Source organism: Mesoplodon bidens, assembly GCF_964165515.1.
Source record: "Mesoplodon bidens genome assembly, chromosome: 4".
Classification (NCBI taxonomy): Eukaryota; Metazoa; Chordata; class Mammalia; order Artiodactyla; family Ziphiidae; genus Mesoplodon; species Mesoplodon bidens.
The window spans coordinates 147241215-147262720 of NC_138160.1; the positions used below are offsets into that span (position 1 = coordinate 147241215).

A 21506-nucleotide genomic window follows, 5' to 3' on the forward strand; every position below is an offset into this window, starting at 1 on the left:
CCACCATCTCCTACTTGTATTATCCGGGGTAAGCGATTTTTTCCTGCCTCTGAAGTTCAAGGACCTTGTCTGTAAAACATTCCTTCCTTCCTGGGATTTCTGTGTAGATAAAACAAGATAACATATAAAGTGCTTAGCATGGAGTCTGGCAAACATCCATCCATCTACTCATTCTGTAATTTATCCATCCATTTATCCACCCATCCATCTTTTGAACTGTCCATTGAACTATCCATATAGCTATCCTTTAATTTACTCATCCACTAATTTATTCCTTCATTTGTCCATCCTTTTATCTGTTATCTATCTTTTTTATCTACCGCTTATTCATTAATGTGTGATCCATTCATTGAACCATACATGCATCCATCTACTCATCCACTTATCCACCCACCCATCCATCCACCCACTCACCCACTTATCCATCTACTCATCCATCCATCCATCCATATATTTATTATTCATCCTTCCATCATCCCTTACTCATTATCCTTCCACCCATCCATGTATCCAACTGTTAATCATCCATCCATCCATCTATATTTAGGCATCCATTTATATGCACTTATCCTTCTGTCTAACCATTTGTTTAATTATTTATCCATCCATTCATCCATCCATCCATATTTAGCCATCTGTTTATTCATTTATCCATCCAAATCATTCAGTCATCCCTCCATTCATCTATTTTCCCACCTGTTCATTCATTCATTCATTCATTCAGTCATTCATCTCTTCAACAAATATATACGGAGTTCCTACTATATGTTTGACACTAGTCCTTGGGGATATATGACAACAAAGACATGCAAAGTCCCTCCCCTAATGAGGAGACATACATTGGATAAATAAAGACACATAACCAAGACACTGATGGGTGCTGCAGAAAAGATAAAGCATGGTGATGTTCTCAAGACCATGGGGTGGGGGAGCACCCATTTCAAATGGATGATCAGTGGGGGATGCACTTTCCAGCTGAGCCCTCAATAACAAGGAAACCGGCCATTCCAAGAGCTGGGCAAGACCATTCTGGGCAGAGAGAATGGCACGTGTGAAACTCTTGGGGTGGGAATGAAGTGGAACAGAAAGGAAGCTGTTGTTGGAGCTTAGTAAATGAGAGAGAGTTCAGAGTAAGAGGTTCTTAACCTGGGGGGCCGGGATGGGTTTCGTATCCATGAACCACTTGACGTTCTCTGCAGAAGATGGGTTTCTGGGCATGTTATCTAAGCCCCTGGATTGCATCACTCCAAAAGGAGAAGAAACAACACCCTCTAGCCTGCTGGAGAGATGGGGACATTGGAAGGAGAGGGACCCCTCATATTTACATGTCCATGACACACAGCATTGAACCTAATAACCCTCGACCCCCCCTCCAGATAGACAAGAATAGTCTCATTTTATAGATGTGGCTCCCCAGGCCCCCACAGCCTGGACTTGAACCAGCACTGTCCTTCCCCCAAATTCCTTGCTCCACAGTGAGTCAGAAGAAAGACTGTATTTGGATCTCAGGTCTCCTGCTTCTGGGTCTTTCCGACTTTCTTGTTCCAGAAACCAGAAGTTCTTCACCTATGGCCTCAGGATGGATTGTGGTGGGAGGAGGGGGTGGAGACGGTGGGAATTTCTACAGACTTGTGAATTGTCTGCAAAGTGTTGTGTCCTGGTGTTTCTGGTGGGGAGAGCAGCTGTGCTTCCATGATATTCTCTAAAGGGCATCTGACACTCTGATAGTTAAGAATCTCAATTCAAAATCTTCTGGGGGCAGGCAGATAGAAAAGCGTCTGCTTCCTAATCCTCTTGCCTCTATCCCTAAATGCCTGGCCATGATTTGTCCCCAGCTTCTGTCTCCTGGCCCGTGCTGACCCCTCCTTACAGCCTCCTCTTGGGGCATGGAAGCAATGGGTAGGTAGGAAGGAGGTCTAGGTACTCATCCAGTGTGTAATTCTAACTAACCATGGGACCTTGGCAAGTCCCAGTCTCCATCATGGAGGACTCTGGGTGGCAAAGGACAAAATGTTCAACTCTAGCTGGCTGGAATGACAAAAGGATAATCAGCATATATACCTTTGATGTTAGCCTGCTGCAGGTATGGCTGGATCTAGGCTTCAAATGATGTCACCAGGGCCAGGTTCCCTCCATCCCTCTGGTCTGCCTCATGGGTAGGAGGTGGCTGCCAGCAGCACTAGGCTTCTAGCCTTCCAAGTAGAAAAGTATACACTAAAGCTCCAAGAGCACATGAAAAGATGCTCAACATCATTAATCATTAGGGAAATGCAAATCAAAACCACAAATATCACTTCACACCCACTAAATTGGCCATAATATTTTTTAAAGGCAGTAGATAAGTGCTGATAAGAACATGGAGAAATTGGAACCCTTGTGATTTGCTGGTAGGAATGTGAAATGGTACTGCTGTGGTGGAAAAGAGTTTACTGGTTCCTTAACAAGTTAAACATAGAATCACCATGTGATCCATCAGTTCCACTCCTAGGCATATACCCCAAAGAATTGAAAACAGGTATTCAAACAAATATGCACACAGAAATGTTCATAGCAGCACTGTTGGTAAGAACCAACAGGTGGAAACAACCTAAGTGTCCATCGATGGATAAACAGAAGTGGTGCATCCATACAATGGAATATTATTCCTCCTTAAAAAGGAATGACGCTCTGACACATGATACAATATGGATGAAGCTTGAAAATATTACACTCAGTGAAAATCCAGACACTAAAGGCACATATTCTATGATTTCACTTACATGAAATGTCTAGAACAGGCAAATCCATAAGGGCAAAAACAGATTAGTGGTTGCTAGGGGCTGAGAGGAGGGAATGGGGAGTGACTACTAATGGGTATAGGGTTTCCTTTTGGGGTGAAGAATATGTCTTGGAAAACTAGATAGAAGTGATGGTTTTACACAACACTGGGAAGGTTCTAGATGCCCCTGAATCATACGCTTTAATATGGTTCATGGTTAGTTTTACGCTATGTGAATTTTACCTCAATTAAAATTTAAGAAAGCTCCCAGAGTCACTCTTGGCTGGTGTTAGGTCATGCCCTCTCGCACCCGCCCCCGCCGATCCCAGTAGCGAGAAGGATGCAGCCCTTTGAGTGGCCAGACTTGGGCATGTGCTTCCTCTGTGGAGGGTGGGAGCCTCACTCTGACTGTGAGTCTGATTGGGGGGAAGAGGGAGCAAGTGGGGGTCGAAGTCCTCTCTTAAGCTTTGTGCCTGTCATGAGTTGGCATCCTCCCAGAAGGGCTGCCATTTAAAAATTCACACAAAGGTGACTTACAGGCTCATACTGGAGGGAGCCCTCAGATCAGGGACTGTTACCAGAAAATAAAAAAGGGAGAATGATGCTAGGAGGTAGAAAATTTCAAATGTCCAGTGTAGTGCCCTTTGCTGGGGAAATGCCTTGTTGCACATAGTTTTGGTCTGCTCCAAAACCATGCATGGCTCCCCACTGCCTATGGGATAAGAGACAAGTGTCTCAGTGTGACAGTCAAGCTCTGCTCTGAGTTGAAGTTAATCTGGGGTAGGTCTCCAACACCCCACTAGGCTCTGCGCCAGCTTGGTCTTATTCGATACTGCTATGAGTGGCTGTGTGTACATTTGTGGCTGGCAGGAAACGGGAAGGTACAGGAAACGTGCTGAAGGCCAGAAAGAGGGTTCCAAAAAAAGTCTTTGAGGGCTGAACCATCTACAAGGTGAAAAGTAGGGGAATTAATACCAAGTCCTCCTTTTGGGTGCAAATAAACTGGACCACTAGAGGGCGATAGAAACCTAATATAGCAGTTCAGTTACCACTGGAAGCTAGACGCCCCAGGTCCAAAATGTTACTTTCTAGCTGTGGGACTTGTGCCTGGATTTCAGTTTGTAACATCGGGATAACATGTATCAATCATGCATTCTGCCAAATGCTCAAATTACTATTTGCTTTTTGTTTCTTAAGATCTACTGCCTTTGCTCACACTGATGTATTTAAACAGGAAACATTGGGTCACTTCCAGAAGTCATTTGTCATAGATCAAAAATAACCATAAAACTAGATACAGTAACAACAAAAAGTGTTATTAACTGCAGCTCAGTGATTCTTTTTTTTTTTTTTTGGCTGCATTGGGTCTTCCTTGCTGCGCGGGCTTTTTCTCTAGTTGCGGCCAGCGGAGGCTACTCTTCCTTGCGGTGCCCGGGCTTCTCGTTGCGGTGGCTTCTCTTGTTGACGAGTACAGGCTCTAGGCATGCGGGCTTCAGTAGCTGCAGCACGTGGGCTCAGTAGTTGTGGCACTTGGGCCCTAGAGTGTGTGGGCTTCAGTAGTTGTGGCCCATGGCCTTAGTTGCTCCACGGCATGTGGGGTCTTCCTGGACCAGGAATCAAACCTGTGTCCCCTGCATTGGCAGGTGGATTCTTAACCACTGCACCACCAGGGAAGTCCCATTAACTGCAGCTCAGTGATTCTTAACCCAGTCTGCACATGAGAATCCCCAGCTGATTTTTAAAAAATTTTTATCAAATTATAGTTGATTTGCAATGTTATGTTAATTTCTGCTGTACAGCAAAGTGATTCAGTTATACATATATATACATTCTTTTAAAAGTTCTTTTCCACGATGGTTTATAACAGGATGTTGAATATAGTCCCCTGTGCCATATAGTAGGACCGTGTTGTTTACCCAGCTGATTTTAAAGAAATGTCAGGGGCAGGGTGGAAATACAGATAACAAACTAGTGGTTACCAGAGGGAAGAGGGGTGGTGGGAGTGCCAAAATAGGTGAAGGGGATAAAGAGGTACAAACTACTAGGTATAAAAAAAAAGTTACAAGGATGTGACGTATAGCACAGAGAATATAGCCAATATTTTGTCATAACCTTATATGAAGTATAATCTATAAAAATATTGAATCACTATGTTGTACGTATGAAACTAATATAATATTGTAAGTCAACTATACCCCAATTTAAAGTCTATACTCCAGACTGATGAAACCAGAATCTCTGAAGGTGGGCCTCGGGCACTGGTATTTTTTGAAGCTCCTCGAGAGACATCAATGAACAGGCACGGCCCTGTACAAGGTAAGTCACCTGTCCCAGGGTCTGAACCCTTGGTCTGTTCTCTTGTCATTAGGAAGATAAGAGGGTGCCAGAGACGAATTTAAGAGTTGTGAACACAAAGCCAAGACTTTCTTCTTGAAGGAATTAGAAAGACTAGAAGAGAAATCATCAGGAACTACCCTTCTCACAATGTGATTCACTATTATTTCATGTCACGCAACAGACATTTTTTTTTTTGAGCAGCTACTATGTACCAGGCAGTGTGTTCAGGGTATAGGGAGCAGAGTGAGCAACGGGGAGATAGGGGAGGTCTGTGCCTCCCTGTCCCCCTCATCCGTGACCTTGTAGATATTTATACAGACTTTGGGCTTTACTTTATTTAACAGCAAATTAAATAAAGTTTATCACTATAATCTATAATTACCCAGGACCTGGTCTTCAGATATTGGAGTTAATAACTGTGGAAGATGGTATATTTTCCAGAATGGCTGCAACCACATCTCCCATTCCACATGTTCTTCTTACAATGTGACCTTTATGCTTCTCTGTGAAGGAGCCCCTGAATGTGGGTGGGCTTAGTCTGTGGTAGAAGTGACTCCAGGTGAGTTCTGAAGCTAGTTCATCCAAGGCAATGCAGCTATCTCCTGATTTTCTTGGGACACTCACTCTTGGAACCCAGCCACCATCCTGTGAGGAAGCCCAAGCCACCCTGTGGAGGAGCCCATATGGAGAAGAACCAATAGCTGGCACCAACTTGCTGGTGTGGTGAGTGAGCTGTGTTGGAGAGATTCTTCGGCCTCAGTAAGTTCACATCATGAGGGGCACAGAGAAGCCATTTCTGCCAAGTCCTGCTGAATTGTAGATGCTTGCAACATCGGGATAACGTGTATCAATCATGCATTCTGCCAAATGCTCAAACTGCCATTTGCTTTATGTTCTTCTTTAAACCTACTCCCTTTGCTCTTACTGAAGTAAATAGGAAACATTGTGTCACTTCCAGAAGTCATTTGACATGGATCAAAAATAACCACAGGGCCTCCCTGGTGGCGCAGTGGTTGAGAGTCCGCCTGCCGATGCAGGGGATACGGGTTCGTGCCCCGGTCTGGGAGGATCCCATATGCCGCGGAGCGGCTGGGCCCGTGAGCCATGGCCGCTGGGCCTGCGCATCCGGAGCCTGTGCTCCGCAACGGGAGAGGCCACAACAGTGAGAGGCCCGCATACCGCAAAAAGAAAAAAAAAAAAAAAAAAAAAAAAAAATAACCACAAAACTAGATACAATAACAACAAAAAGTGTTATTAACTTCAGCTCAGTGATTCTCAACCCAGTCTGCACATGAGAATCCCCAGCTGAACTTAAAAAAGGGGGGAGGGGGAGGTGGCCCTGTCTTACTCCAGACTAATGAAACCAGAATCTCTGAAGGTCCAACAACTGGGCCCCAACAATAAATGATTAGTGTTGTTCTAAGTCACTCAGTTTAGAGTGATTTGTTATGTAGCAAATGACAGCCAGAGCAATATTGTGCACAATGCCACCTTCTAACTTACTATCTAAACATTCTTCATTCCTCCGAAAGAAATCAGAATTCACCTTCCATGCAATTCAAGACTCAGTTTCAATCTCCTCCCCGCCCCCACCAGGAAGTCTTCCCTGATATCCTTATTCAGCAAACGTGTACAGATGCTCTTGTGGGGGAGGCTGCTAGTAGGCACTAAGGTAAGACACAGGGTGGCAGATATGTAGCTCTGGACTCTCAGAGGGTCCCTGGCTCTGCCATATACTCAGCATGGGACTTTGGCTAACTCACCTCCTCTGGGCCTCAGTTTCCTCACCTGTGAAATGGGGGCAACAACACCTACCTCTTACAATTGTCAGGATGAAATGAGTTTAAAATTCATCCTCTGGAGTTTGTGTACAGCAGGTTTTGGCTAGGACATGGCCATACTAATGACAAAATGGAGCAGCCCTCTGTTTACCTCCAGAGGAAGGAAAAGAGTGGTTCAATTTTAGGCAAAGGATGCATTTTTTTTTTTTTTTTTTTTTTTTGCAGTACGCGGGCCTCTCACTGCTGTGGCCTCTCCCGTCGCGGAGCACAGGCTCCGGACGCGCAGGCCCAGCGGCCACGGCTCACAGGCCAAGCCGCTCCGCGGCATGTGGGATCCTCCCAGACCGGGGCACGAACCCGCGTCCCCTGCATCGGCAGGCGGACTCTCAACCACTGCGCCACCAGGGAAGCCCAAGGATGCATTTTTAACATCTTTACTTTTTATTATAGAAATGTCCCACATGCAGAAAAGTATAGAGACCAGTTTAATGAAATCCCATATGCCCATCACTTAGATTGAACAATTCTTAACATTTGCCATATTTGAATTGTCTAGTTTTTAAATTAATGTATTTTAAAGGTGATTAGCCTGGTGGCATTTCACCCCTATGCAGCTTTAAAAAATAAGGCCATTTTCCTACATAACCATAATTCCATGATCACACTTAACAAAATACAAGTTTAAACATGATCCAATATAATTCAAATTCAAATGTCCCCAGTTGACACAGCTGGTTTGTTCAAAGCCAAGATCCAATGAAGTGCCCAACATTGCATTTGGTTGTGACACCTTCTCTTTGAACTCTGGGCGGTCCTCATTTCTTTCCTCCCATCCTGTTGACTCCAGAAAGCCAGGCTGTTGAGAGTTCCGCCTTCTGGATTGGTCTGATTGCTTCTCATGGTGTCATCTGCCATGTGCCTCTGTCCTTGTGTGATTCTTCTGTAAACTGGAACTAGAGGTGTGATTCAAGTTAAACTTTCGGGCATGAACACTTTTTTGGTGCTGTGTATTTCCCATTGCACCTAGTAGGAACTTGTCATCTGCCTGTCCCACTGCCCTGCTGCTAAAAGTCACTGAACAAAGGTGGCAACGGTATGATGCTTCCATTGGAAAGTTATTTTTTCCCTCTTTGCATCTAGCAGGCAAATCTATGAGGAGATCACTGGTGGACATGCTACTATCCAGTCTCCCATGAACCTTTCAGTTAATCGTTTTAGCATCCATTGACGACTCTTGTCTGTGATGATTAGTTCATTAGGGGTTTTGTTCAAAACAGTGATTTTTCTGTCCTCCTTTTAACATTATTTGTTGGCATTTTTCTGCAAAAAGGGCTTTCTTCCCTCATCAACTGGAGCTGGTTTCATGCTGTAAAGCCTTGGTAAGTGAGGAGTTCATACAATTGTCACCTTCGAAGGTGACAAATGTGCTTTGTTGTTTTAATATCACTATGGACTCATGTATATTTGTATGTTCACAGAGTTAAATGGTCCTTTTTTTTATTGTGGTAAAAACATATACAACATAACATTTGCCATTGTATCCGTTTTTAAGTGCACAGTTTTGTGGTATTAAGTACATTCTTATTGTTGGGCAACCATCCCATGATCCATCTCCAGAACTTTCTAATCTTCGCAAACTGAAACTCTGTCCCCATGAAACACTGACTCCCCATCCCCCTCCCCCAGCCCCTGGCCCCCACCATCTAGTTCTGTCTCTATGAATTTGACTCCTCTAGGGGCCTCATGTGAGTGGAATCAGACAGTATTTGTCCTTTTGTGTCTGGCTTATTTCAATGAGCGCAGTGTCCTTAAGGTTCATCCATGTTGTAGCACATGTCAGAATTTCCTTCCTTTTTGAGGCTGAATAATATTCCATTGTATGGATAGACCACATTTTGTTTGTCTGTTCATTCATTGATGGGCACTTGGGTTGTTTCCCCATTATCCTTTCTAATGCTCAAAAAGTTATACCTGATCTAGTTGGAGCTCCAGGGAGGTAGTTTTGAAAACCCCCAACAATTCAGGATCTAATCTAAGGATAATTTCCAGATGAGTAAGAGGGAGGAGGCTGAGTTCCTGAAGCTTTTCTTTGCAACAACTGTAGCTTAAAGGTTCTTCACTGTCTGCTTCCTTCAGAGACAAATTGCTGCACCACCCCACCCCCAGCTGGCCACACACCCAGTTTCTGATTCCATAAATCAAGAGAAACCAGAAATTGCATTTCTAACAAAGTTCGTGGAGATGCTGAACCTCCTGGTTCAAGGACCACTTAGAACCACTGATCCACTTACATCCAGTTACAGGATTTAAAAAAAAAAAGAAAAAAAGTTAAAGTTGTACCCACATTAAAGTTGCTGCTGGGACTTCCCTGGCGGAGCAGTGGTTAAGACTCCGCGCTTCCACTGTCGGCAGCACGGGCTAGGAGAACAAAGATCCCACATGCCAGGGCACGGCCACAGAAAAACAAAACAAAAACAATAAATAAATAAACAAAATAGATGGTGATTGGGTATAATTATGAAGAATATCTAAAAAAAAAGTTGCTTATTTTCTCAGCATGACCTCCACCCTCCCCTCTTCCCCCACGAACCAGCTCGCCCTGCCGTAGATTAAAAAGTACGGTGTTACTACGTATTATGACAGTGATCTGGCCCTCTTCAGAGTTTTTGTTTGGACTTATTTCTATCCCAAAATAACTGATTTTCCGGCGCTGTTCTTCAGCGCAAAGCACAGGCCACACCACCTAATGAATACTTGCCTGACACTTAAATGAGATGTGGAGGGGGGAAAATAGCCAAACAAAAAAACCCTGATTTCTATTTATAAGAAGGGATTTAAAATAACTGCACGAGGGACCCCAAATCGTAGGTAGAAGTCCTAAGGTCCAAGAGACAAGTGGCTTACAGGATCCTGAAAAAGATGGGGCGATATGTTTACGTTCGATATAAACAGTTTACAAGTCGCGGTATATTATCATGGGTAAATTAAAAAACGGTTTTTGGAGGGATTAGCATGATAAATCTCGTGGATAAAATGAGAACTTCTCGGTTATGTCAATGCATTAGATTTTAGATTTGTATCATTCAGATTACCACGTACTAGCATCACACCGTGATGGTCCCCATTCTACAGACGCAAACTGAGATTCAGGGTAAGAAGGGAGTTGACCATGATACAGATCCAGGATTGGAAAATTAATCTGCAGTTCCAGAGCCCAGGTCTCATTCCATCACACAGCAGCAACACGTGGCCAGGAAACAAAAGTGTCCCTGGGGATTCCTCCCTACCGGGGAGGTTGGGGCCCGGGGGAGGCTCAGCCCCGGGAGGCTCCGGTCACTGGGCAGCGCCCCCTGCGGGCCACAGTGCGCAGGCGCTGCGCTCCCGTCCCGCCTCCGCCCCCGCCCCCCTCCACGTGCGGCGCACACCTCGCGATCCCCTCTGCGGGGCTTGCCTCGCGCCTCCCTCCCTCCCTCCTCCCGCCCCTCCGGTCCGGGCCTCCCATTGGCTGCGGTCTTCGTCCCTCCGACCGCAGCCCGGCAGGCCCCCGCCAGGCCGGAAGTCCCGCCCCCCAAGTCGCCCTCCGCGTCGTCAACTGGCCTAGGCAGTTGTCAGTCCGGGCAGCGGGCCCGAGTCGGCGGCGGGGGCCCGCAGTCGGTGCGCGACCCGGGTTGGCGGTGGTTTCCGGTTCCGCGGGGCTGGCGGGCGGGCGGGCGGCCGGGAGCGGCGGCGGCGGCGCCTGACAGACAATGAGGGCGGCGCGGCGGCGCTGAGCGGCGGCGGCGGCGGCGAGCGACGCGGGGCCCGGGGGCGGGGCGGGGAGCCAGCCATGGACAATCAGGTGAGGAACGGCTGCGCCGCCCCAGCGCGGCCCGCGCCGCCCGCCCGGCCCCCTCTCTCCTTCCCTCCCTCCCTCCCTTACCCGCCCGCCCGGCCGGGCCCGACCCTCCTCGGTCCCGGCTTCCCCGCCCCCGCTTGGCGCCCGCCCGCCCAGCTTTGTGCGCGCCCGCAGCTCCCCGGGCCTTTATGTGGGGCGGGGGCGCCCCTCCCCCATCCGCCACCCCCGCCGGGTCAGAGCGCCTCGGACCCCCCGGGAACCACGGTGCCCCACTGCCCAGAGTCCCCTGGGAAGCCCCTCGGAACCCCCGTCTGGCCCAGATGCCCGTGAGACACCCCCGTGATCTCCACTTCAGCCCAGAACGCTCTGGGACGCTCCTCGGGACCCCGGCCTGGCCCACATCCCCCTGGGACGCCCCTTGTGACCCCAGTCCGACCCATCGCCCCCTGGGACATCCCTCGGGATCCCGGCACAGTCCTGAGTCCCCTCAGCCCCCGCGGGGCCCCCTTAGATTCCTCTGGTCCGGCCTGTACCCCCTTTCCTGTCTGAATCCAGGGCCAGTCGGTGTCTCCTACCCCCTCTGGCCCCTTGGCCCTGAATCCTCTCAAACTCCCGGCATTAAACCTTTGCTGGGATTTGAGTTCCCCACAACTCCTGGGGCCTTGGTCTGCAGCCTCCTCCTTACTTGAACCCAGGCCCACGCTGACCTCTCTCCTCTCTGGTCCTGCCCTTGCCTCAGCCTGAGCATCTGTTCCTCCTCAAACCCTGGTAGGGTCCCGGGTCTTTTCCCACCAGGACCCAGGCCTGCATTGAGCGGCCCCCTTTTTTGGACCTGGGCTTTCTTCTTCAGATGTCTTTGACCCACTCTGCTGCTCAGCCCCCTCTGCTTTCAGGCCCTGATCACTCTCCCTTGGACCGCAGGGCCCCAAGGGTCTTGTCTCTTCACCTTCAGACCCTCTTTGACCAGGTCCAGGGACCATTTCTGCTCGGACCTGGAGCCTCCACGCCCTTCAGACACCAGATGCCTCACTCCCCTCAGTTCGGGCCCTCTTTGCCCCTGTGACTCTGATTTACGCTTCCCCTCGTTGTCCCCGAGTCCAGGTCTCCTCTCTCTGGTTCCTCTAACCATAGTCGTTCTCCCTGCAGAGACCTGCAGTCTCTCCTGAACCCATGTGTCTCTCTCCTTACGTTCAGGGTCGCCCACTTCCTCCCAGCATCCCCTAGTCTGATGCCGTGACTTTGACCCACTACCCTCTCCCCCTAGCACACCCCATTTTCCCTGCCTTCCCCAGCATCTTGGAGCCGCCACCAAGAGCCTTGCTGCAAACCTAGGGTGTTCTCCAGCCTCCCTAAACTCTCCCCATGGCCCTTTTCCCTTCTATCTGGAAACCCTGAGCCAGTCCTGGCGAACCCAAGGCTGTTCTCCTCTTCAGTACCCAAGCCCCTTCCCCCTCCCCAAGCCCAGGACCATTGCGACCCCCCGACATAGGATCATTTATTTCTTCACCCTCCCCTGCTGCCCCTGCCTTCCAGGGGCTCGAAGCCAGGAGAGGCAGTGTGGGGGCAGTGGGGCTGGCAGCCGAAATCCCCGCTGTTAGTGAGGGCAGGTTGGGGCATCCCTGGCTGCCGGCACCACTCAGGCAGCTCTGGCTCATAAGGTGCTGTGTGGCCGTCGGGTTTCAGGGGTGGGGGGGTGGGAGACCTCCCCCCCTGCCCATCCCAGCCGCCTGGTGGCCCAGGATCCCTGAGGCCTGTGCTTGGGGGCACCCTCTTACCGCGATTTCCTTTCAGCCTTGGTGTTGCACCTCTTTCTTGAGAAGTAAGGAATAGTTCATGACAGCTGAATGGGGGATTTCTGCAGAGTGGTGTGAGTTCATTTCCCTTGAAGGGACAGAGCTCGTTGCCTCCGATCTGTATTGAGTTAAGAAACAAAACAAAATAAACCTTCAGGGTCCACTTTCAAGGAAGCTGGCCCCTGGGGAAGTCTTGCTGGGCACCCTGTGGGCGTAGCGCATGGCTCCCGCCCCTCACCCCACCCACCGGGCCCCCCGGGGGGACGTCTCAGGCCCAGCTGTGTCCATTCCCCTTGTGATATGTGGCGCCCTGGCTGGTTGGGTGGCTGTCATCTGTGTGAGCGGAGCGGTGAGAAGGGGTGGCATTCTGGGTCGGTGACAGAGGGAGACAGCGGTCCTGCTGGGGGTGCGGGGAGCAGGTGAGCACCCTGGGCCAAAGAGAGGCGCCTCACCACTGCCCAGCGCGGCAGCAGCTAGCACTCGGTGGCTGTTAAAACGTAAAAGTACGAGAACGAAAAAGTCGGTTCCCTACAGTTGCACCACCTACATTTTAAGTGCCCAGGAACCACCACTCCTGAGGTGCCGGCCACCTCATTGGGCAGCACGGAGAGGCGACCTTTCCATCAGGGCAGAAGGTTCCACTCGACAGCGCTGGTCTGGATCCTTGCACACGTATTGACAAGTGAAACCGGTCCCAGAGGAAAGCTTGAGCCACCCTGGAGTCTGACTCTCCGTGCCCGGCTGTGTTCTCATGCAGATTTGGGAGAGGCCCAGGATCTCTGTCCCTTCCTCAGGGGGCAGCAGCCCCTGGGGAGGCAGGAGAGAAGGGGCGGGGGAAACGCTGTGAATCCAGCAGAGTCGGCCTTCTCTGTCTCCCCCATGATGCCCCAAACCTGTGAATGCCTCAGTGTGATGGGAAACAACGGGGCTTCCCCCCCTCCCCCAGGCCCGCTTGCTCTGGGAGACTTTGGTTCTCTTGACCTTCGTGTTGTATTCTCTAGAACTTTCAGGCCCAGCTGAGAAGGGCGATTCTGCATTTGGCTCTGGCTCCCAGGAAAATGTCATTCTGGTACCCTTTGCCTTGACCACACCCCCACCTGTTTGATCCCTTGACCTGTAGCGTGTACTTACACATCTGTCATCTGCGGGATTTGTATTTTTTTAGGGGGGACGTGGTGATGTATTTTGGGGGGCAGGTCTTTGCTCACACAGGGGGCATGGCTGGGAGCCATGTGATTTATCGCCAAGGATGGTGGGGAAGGAATGGGCGTGGTTACAGACTGAGCAGATGCTGAAAAGATGGAAAGGAGGCTGGGAAGGGAGCCTCAGGGGGCGGGGGGTTGCCTAGGGAGCTAGAAGTGGTATCAGCGTCTGGGGAGTCCTGTTCCCCAAAGGACCAGGGAGTCCTCCCTTCACAAAAGCATTGGGACTGGCTGCGAGGTGGGCGGCCGACCCGCTGAGCCACATGGTTGAACTGACGCTGACTCTTCATCTCCTAAGTTTGGATTTGGGAACAGCTGCCTGTGACCATACTCTGCTGTTGCAGAAGGGAGATTTCTTTCTCACGGGGAAGGCCCATTTCATGGATGTGCAAACGCAGGCCCAGGGCAGCTCTGCAAGGAGTCGAGGCCTGGTGGGATGCTTAGGGAGCGCTCGCTCTTCCCCCAGACCTTGCACAGAGAACCTCAGGACTGTGCAGAGTGCTAATGAGAGGGTGACGGGGTCCCCCCCAGCCTGGCTCTGAAGCTGTCACAGCAGGTCGATGCCAGGTTTTAAAGTTGTGAAGCATGTTGTAAAGTGCTTGAGAGCAGTGACCAGAGTCCTGCTCCCCTTTGTGTCCCTCGTAGTTTGTAATGCGAAGATTTGCACTTAGCTTCGCCAACTGTTGGTTAAATAAAAGTGACTACGAATCACTGCCTTTGTCACCGGGCCCACCTGGCCGGGTGACAGATGCCTTTATTGGGCTTGTTCGTGTTCAAAATCTCCCAAGACTGCTGCCTGGAGAACTCTGGGGATGGCCGATGCATCATCTACATGTCTGTGTGCGTTTCCTACATATTAATGCATATCCTGTCCCAGGCCTCCCTGGTGGGCTGGTAGGGGTGAGGCTTCCCAGCACCCTGACAGCTCTAAAGATTTTGGGTGTATCTGCACATTCTCATGGTCTGCACACTTACCTTAGAGAGTTTCCAGAGGCACATTCATTGAGCCCCTTCTTGTCCCTTTGTCATTAACCTGGTGCCCTGCGTCAGAGAAATGAGGCCGGACGGAGCCCTAAGAGAGTGCAGGGGCAGCCACCAGCCCCCGTGGGCCAGCCGTTAGAGGACCAGGGTCTCCTGTGGCTGTCCTGAGAGGTCCCAGCCTCCGGGCAGGCAGTCTCCACTTGAGAGGATTGTCTCAGAGGGACGGTCGTCCTCTCCCTGTCTTGTGCTCTGATACAGTGGCTGCTCCTGGGAGCCCCCCACTGGGTCTAGAGGGAGAAAGTTCTGTGAAGAGCGCTTTCTTTGGGCTTGTGTGGCCGCTGCTCTGTGGGCCCAGCCCCTGTCCCCCTTTGTGGGTGTGTGGACCACGTTGCCAGTGACCCTACTGGATGTCATCAGACTTGGCAAAATCGTCCCAGGCTGATCAGGGAAAAGACCCCTGGGTACTTCCTCCTCCTGGGAGGGGAGGGGATTGCTCATCTGAGGGAATTAGCTGCAGTAGCCAGACGCCAGGCATAATTAGGCCACTTGGTAAAGTGGGAATTCCCTGGGCGGGGGGACGGGGGGGGGCATCTGGTAAAGAGAATTCCCACCAGAAGATCCGGGGAAATCTTACAGATACACTTGTTGAAGACCTGTCTCCTGGGGCCAGGCTGAGGGCAGGGTTCGAGGGATGCGGGAAGGATCCCGGGAAGCGAGGGCTGTGAGGCCGGCAGTGCTGTTGACACCAGACTGGCTCTCTGCTGGGTGGGGCCTCCCCTTCCACACCTGCAGGGATCTGTGCTGGCTGATCCGTCTGCCTGGCTCGCAGGACTTAGGATTCTGGCCCTTGGGTTCCAAGTGCCCGCCGCCAGTTGGCCTGGAGCAAGGGCAGTGCCCAGCGGAGGCCCTCAGCCCAAGCTTAACTGTCCCTAGATGGCCCTGGGAGCCCTTGTGCCACTCCATCTCATCTCGGGTCTTAGGGATGATTTCCCAGAGGTAGAATAGTTAACCCTTTCTGGGGCAGCCTGGAAAGTGCCCCTTTGTTCTGGGCTTTTGTGGGGGCAGTGGGTGGCGAAGTGGCCCCCAAGATGCTGGGACGTGGCAGTGACCAAGGCTGGGCCCTCCCTCTGGAGGCTCTGCGAGGGGCCTCCCAGCAGCCGCGGGGCAGGTGAGGGGCGTCACTCCAGGCAGCGTGGGCTTTTTTTTTTTTTTTTTAATTTATTAGTTTTCCTTTTTTCTTTTTTTTTTTGGCTGCATTGGGTCTTCGTTGTTGCACACGAGCTTTCTCTAGTTGCGGTGAGCAGGGGGGCTACTCTTCGTTGCGGTGCATGGGCTCCTCATTGCGGTGGCTTCTCATTGCGGAGCATGGGCTGTAGGTGTGTGGGTTTCAATAGTTGTGGCACGTGGGCTCGGCAGTTGTGGCTCTTGGGCTCTAGAGCCCAGGCTCAGTAGTTGTGGCGCACGGGCTTAGTTGCTCCGTGGCACGTGGGATCTTCCTGGACCAGGGCTTGAACCCGTGTCCCCTGCATTGGCAGGCGGATTCTTAACCACTGCGCCACCAGGGAAGTCCAGCTCGGGTTTATTAATCCAGCCAGCAGCGAGCCTCTCCAGCAGGCGCCCTTCCTGGAGAAGCAGCTGACTGATATGCTTCAGTTCTCCAGTTCTGCTGGACGGGGAAGGAGTCCAGGTGGATTAAGGAAGGAGGGGGCAGAGCCCGCAGAGGTGGAATTGTCGGAGGTGGAATTACTGTGACTCGCGGAGTCGGAGTAGTTGGCCAGGGCTCAGCTTTGCTTGCCTCCGCTTCAGTGTAGCTGAGTGTCCTACGGAATCAATGATTTCTTTTCTAATATAGTGTCCCCAAATCTGTGATATTCCACCATCTTTACTTCTTAGAAGATTCCAGCATTCAGGGGACACTTCTCCTGGGTGCACTGGCGTATGCAGTCATCGGCACCTGGGGTCTGGGGGTGTCGGTGCTGAGCTGGCGCCGGCCCCTGAGGCAGAGATGCCGCCTGGGCGGAGCTTTGGGCACGGCCCGCCGGCTGCAAAGATTACCCATCTCGCTTCAGAACCTTCCTGTTTACTTTGGCCTCTGGAGCGTCTTTTTGGCGCTTCCATTTTCCCCCTCGGATGGAACTGTGGTCTTCCCTTCTTTCACAATCACTGCTCTGCCGGGCTTGCTCATGTGCCCTGGGTAGGAACCCCACGTGATGAGAAATGCCGGGAAGGCAGCTGGGGTTGGAGCAGGGTTGTTAATCTCCGGATTGGTGATCAGCGGAATCTGAGGGGGCATCTCATCACCTAGGAGTTAACTCGAAAGTATTGATACCAGAAGCCATTCAACAGTGTCCTGTTGTCATTGTGATTAGGTGGATCTGGTTTCCCATAATCCAGGGATTGTCTCCCGACTCCTCAGTGTGAAAACAGGTCAGAGAGAAAGGCAGAGTTTGTTACACACCCGTAAGTGTATGGGGCGATTATGGCCTATTTGGGATCATGTAAATATTGTTGGGGTTTGTTTATCTTGAACGTCGTCCATAAGCAGCGTTCTGCGGATAGAAGCTTGTGGTTGATTCGAGCATGACTTGTTTATCCAGACGTCCAGGCCTTTTCTCCAGCTGTCAGGGGGGTATTTTCCCCCAAATGTCCCCATCCACCCACCCCCGCTCCACCCACCCGGCCTCCATGGGCATCATCACAGCTACCCAGCTGCCCGGGTCTCCTGTCTCTCCTTCTGCATCCGCCCTTGGGTCCTCCCAGTTCTCCTGTTTCAGGCTCCTTTTCCAGCCACTCCCTCTGGTTGCCTCCCAGCAGGCTTGTTGTTGTTGGTCTGTCTGTCCTTTTTGCCTTCAGCCCAGACTGTGTACACAGTTGCTGGGGTGCTTTATCGCTTAGATGCTGTTTCCTCCAATCCGTCACCTGCATACCGCTGGCTCTCATTTCTCTAGTGTGGAATCTAAATGCTCCATCCTGATCCCCACCCCTCCCCACAGTGGACCGGTCCCAGGGGTCTCTGCTCTTTTCCCAAGCAGCCTCACGGGGACTGTCGTCCTGTGCCGGCGGGGTGGGGGGCTCCTGCCCTGTTCTTACACCACTGGGACTGTCTGTCGTCCTGGGCCGGCAGGGGAGGGCCTTCTGCCCTGTTTTTACAGTTGTCTCGCTAAGTACCCACTGCCTCCCCGACAGTCTCCATGCATCAGGACCACCCTGTCCTTATTTGTCACCTTGGCCCTTCCCTCTTGGAACGCACCACTTAGAACTCACTGATCTAGGAAGCCTCTCTGGTTTAATCCAGTGTTGATGCCTCGTGCAGCGTGATTCCAGGATAGAGGTTAAAAGGACGGGTGGGATGTGGCCCTGGGGGAGACAGCAGTGAGCAGTCAGGAGCAGGGTCGGAATGAAGCGGCACAGCAGAGTTGGTTGTACACAGACTGCTGTGGAGACGAGGGTCTGGTTGGTTTCCGGTGTGCATCTATCAGAAGGGGCTCTGGAGAGAGTAGCACTTGAGCCAGGGCTTAAGGGACAAGTGGAATTCCAATCAGAGAGAAGTGAGTTAGGGCGCCCCCGGCTGCGGGCCGGAAGGAGCAGAGGTGGATGGGAGTGGACGTTCCCGGTATGTTTGGGGATCGCTGGTGTCTGACTGAGCTGGGATGCAGGGTGTGTGCGTTTTCCTGTGCTTCCTCGGTTCCAGCCTCTAAGGCCTGGCTAGAACTTAGCAGCAGCTTCTTTGTGCGCGAGCACGTGTGTGCGCACGCACGGGGGACTGCAGCGCGGGAAACTTGCACGGCTTTGCGACGTACTCTCTGAACTTGGGTGAAAGCATGGTAAACGAGGAGTACCCCAGACTTGAGGAAGCACAGGTGGGAGATGGGAGGTATGCTGAGGCCTGCGGACTCGATTCTGACCGAGAGCGGCGGGCCCTGCTTTCCTGGCAGTGACCGAGCAGCGAGGGCTGGAAGCGTGGGGAGCACGCCGGTGGTGGGTCTGAACGGGGTTTTGGAACCCAGGGAAGAGGCAGGTCCTGGAGGGACTGTGGCCCCAGGGGTGCCTGGGGTCCGGTGGTGAGAAAGAGAGCGCAGAGGGGGAGGTTTCTGGTCTGGGCCTGGGCTGGTGAGCCCGACAGGGGAGTTTCCTTCCGGATGCGTGGGATCCAGGCCACTGGCCTGCTTGTCCTTGGTTATCTCAATACTTAGGAGCAAGTGTGCACTTGGCCTCTGCTTTCTTTGTAACGTTCTTGATTTTGATACTAGGTGTCAGGCTGTATTTCTGTGAAGTCCAGAGAGGGTTTTAACAGGCCAGAGCGGATGTGTACAGTGGGTCCCTGTTGGCGGTTTCAGCTGGCCTCGCTGGTGCAGGTTCTGCGAAGGGTCGGGGCTCTGCCTGCTTAGTGTGTGTGTGTGGCGGGGGGCCGGCACGAGCTGCTTCCTGTCTCAGGCGGGTGGCCAACATGTGTGTGAGGAGGGCAGCCTGGCTGCCGAGGCCGTGGGGCCCACCTGCACCTGTCCCCAGCTGGCTTCACACTTGCCCCCCATTCTCACTGTGAACCGCTGTTCTCCTTTGAAAACAAAGCCAGCGTTTGTGCAGGTGACTCGGGTGACCCCAGGGGTCTCTCTTTTCCGGGAGGCACTCTGTGGGATGATGGAGAATGAAAATGCTTTAATCAAGGATGGCAGGATGGCACACTGGCCAAGGGCGTGGCCTTCGGGTGACACACACGCACCTGGGCCTGAATCTCCCTTACAACTCAGCCGCCTCGTGTGTGCCACTCAACAGCTCACTCTTGGAGCCTTGGTTGCCTCATTCGTAGAACGAGGTACAGTCTGCCCTCCGGATCCGTGGGTTCTGCATCCACATAATCAATCCGTTGCGGATCGAAAATATTCGGGAAAACGATTCCCGAAAGTGCCAGTAAGCAACCCTTGAATTTGCTGTGCCCCAGCAACTATTTACATAGTACTTACATGTAGTTACAACTATTTACCTAGCATTTACATTGTACGAGGTATTATAGGTAACCTAGAGATGATTTAAAGTATGCAGGAGGATATCCGTAGGTTACATGTAAGTGCTAAACCTTTTTACCTAAGGGGCTTGAGCATCTGTGGATTTTGGTATCCTCGGGTCTTGGAAGCGATCCCGCATGGGTACTGAGGGGCGACTGCAGTGGCACCACGGGTCACGCTGTTGTTTTCCGGGAGATCTTGGTGAGGGTTGCTACTCCGGGCAGGGGGCCAGCGCAAGAGGAGAGCAGGCCGACTGCTAGCAAGATGATGTCTGATCATGGAGACTGCTGAGAAGACAGTGTCATAAAGAGCCATGGGGTGGTGGTGGTGCTTTTAGGTTGGGTGGTCAGGGAGGGCTTCTCTGAGGAGGCGACAGTCAAGCTGAGACCTCGGTGACAGGATGGAGCCAGCCGTGGGGAGGCCTGAGGGAGAGCATCCGAGGCAGCGGGAACCACAGGTGCCAAGGCCCTGGGGCAGGGTGGGGAGGAGGCGCGGGGACCCGTGGGCCTCCTGGCGAGCGAAGGCATGCACAGCCATCCGGCCCCGTCCACCTTTGCACATGCAGGCTCCTCCTGCTCCTGTGACCGCGCTGCCCCTGCGCGGGATCCCTTCACTTGCAAGCTCTGTAGGCCACGGGGGGCCGGGGGGAGGGCATGGCCTGCAGCACCCTGCCCTGGGCTCTGCGTTGACCCTGTGCCCGCCTCTCTCTCCCTCCAGTGCACTGTCCAGGTCAAGTTAGAGCTGGGACATCGTGCCCAACTACGCAAGAAGCCCACCACGGAGGGGTTCACGCATGACTGGATGGTGTTTGTCCGCGGCCCTGAGCAGTGTGAGATCCAGCACTTCGTGGAGAAGGTGGTCTTCCGGCTGCACGACAGCTTCCCCAAGCCCAAGCGTGGTGAGTGTCCCCACCCTGGCCGCCTGCCCTCTCCCTGGGGAGCAGGTGGCCTGTACCCCGCAGCCCGAGGCGAGAGCTCGCCCTCCACACAGGGCCTCCACTGTCCCTTCTGCTTCTCCCTCGGCCGCGGACTTGGCTGTAGGGAAAACCCAACGGAGGTGGTGACAGCGTCTTGTGTCATCACTTAGTCTCAGGCTCTGAGAAGCTTCCAGAGAATGTAGCCCTGTGGTTGAGGGTGGGAAGGGCGACTTACACCCCCTGGTGAGTAAGCAGGAAGCTGCTTACTGGGCCCACGTTGGAGGAGAGATGCCCTTTAGAGAGCCCGTGGTATGTGGGGCAAAAGCAGAAAAGGCTTGCGTTTCGCCGCTGCCTCCTCCCTGGCTTCACCCCTCAGAGCGCCTGGCCATCTGCGAAGTACAGGGTGACATGCGACCCAGCTGTCTGACAGGGCAGAGAGCCGAGAACTCACCCAGGGCGCCCGATCAGAGACCACTTCCTGGGGAATTTGGAGCAAAGTTGGAGGCGATCTTGGGAGCTCTATGGGGGCCGGGCCCTGCCTCCTGTTTTTACCATTCGGTCCCCATGTGAAGCCCAGCCCGTCACAGGGGTCTTGTGAATAGTTCTCGAATGGATGCGTTGATAAAGGAACAAAGGACTCTGTGCTCGGAAAGGGCTTCAGGGCTGGGAGAGCCGTTGCTGGGCTGCTGCCCCCTCTGCCCACTCTAGGTGGGCCAGGGGGCCGGGGGCCACGCTGTGACAGCATGGAGCCTCGGGTGGAAGCAGGAGCTCGTCCCGGGACCCGCGGGGGGCCTGGGCCTGGGCCGGCAGGTGTCTTACTGTCCAGTGGGGAAGTGACATGTGTTACAGGAGTAGAAACTCCTGGTTCAGAAGCAGCTCGAGATTCTTTTTCTTCTGGAT

At 52.4% G+C, this 21506-nt stretch overlaps 1 protein-coding gene across 3 annotated transcripts in view; it reads left to right on the forward strand.

Annotated features, from left to right (window-relative positions):
- The window catches only part of MLLT1 (MLLT1 super elongation complex subunit), a 121524-nt gene that overhangs the window by 45820 nt on the left and 54198 nt on the right, over positions 1-21506 (forward strand). For 2 of the 3 annotated variants that reach the window (XM_081233089.1, XM_081233091.1), the window contains exons 1-2: positions 10600-10714; positions 20408-20588. In XM_081233089.1, the coding sequence (XP_081089215.1) occupies positions 10703-10714; positions 20408-20588 (193 nt within the window). In that variant the 5' untranslated portion in view covers positions 10600-10702. Of the gene's footprint in view, positions 1-10599; positions 10715-20407; positions 20589-21506 lie in introns of those variants that run through there. The other variant, XM_081233090.1, reaches the window with a different exon arrangement.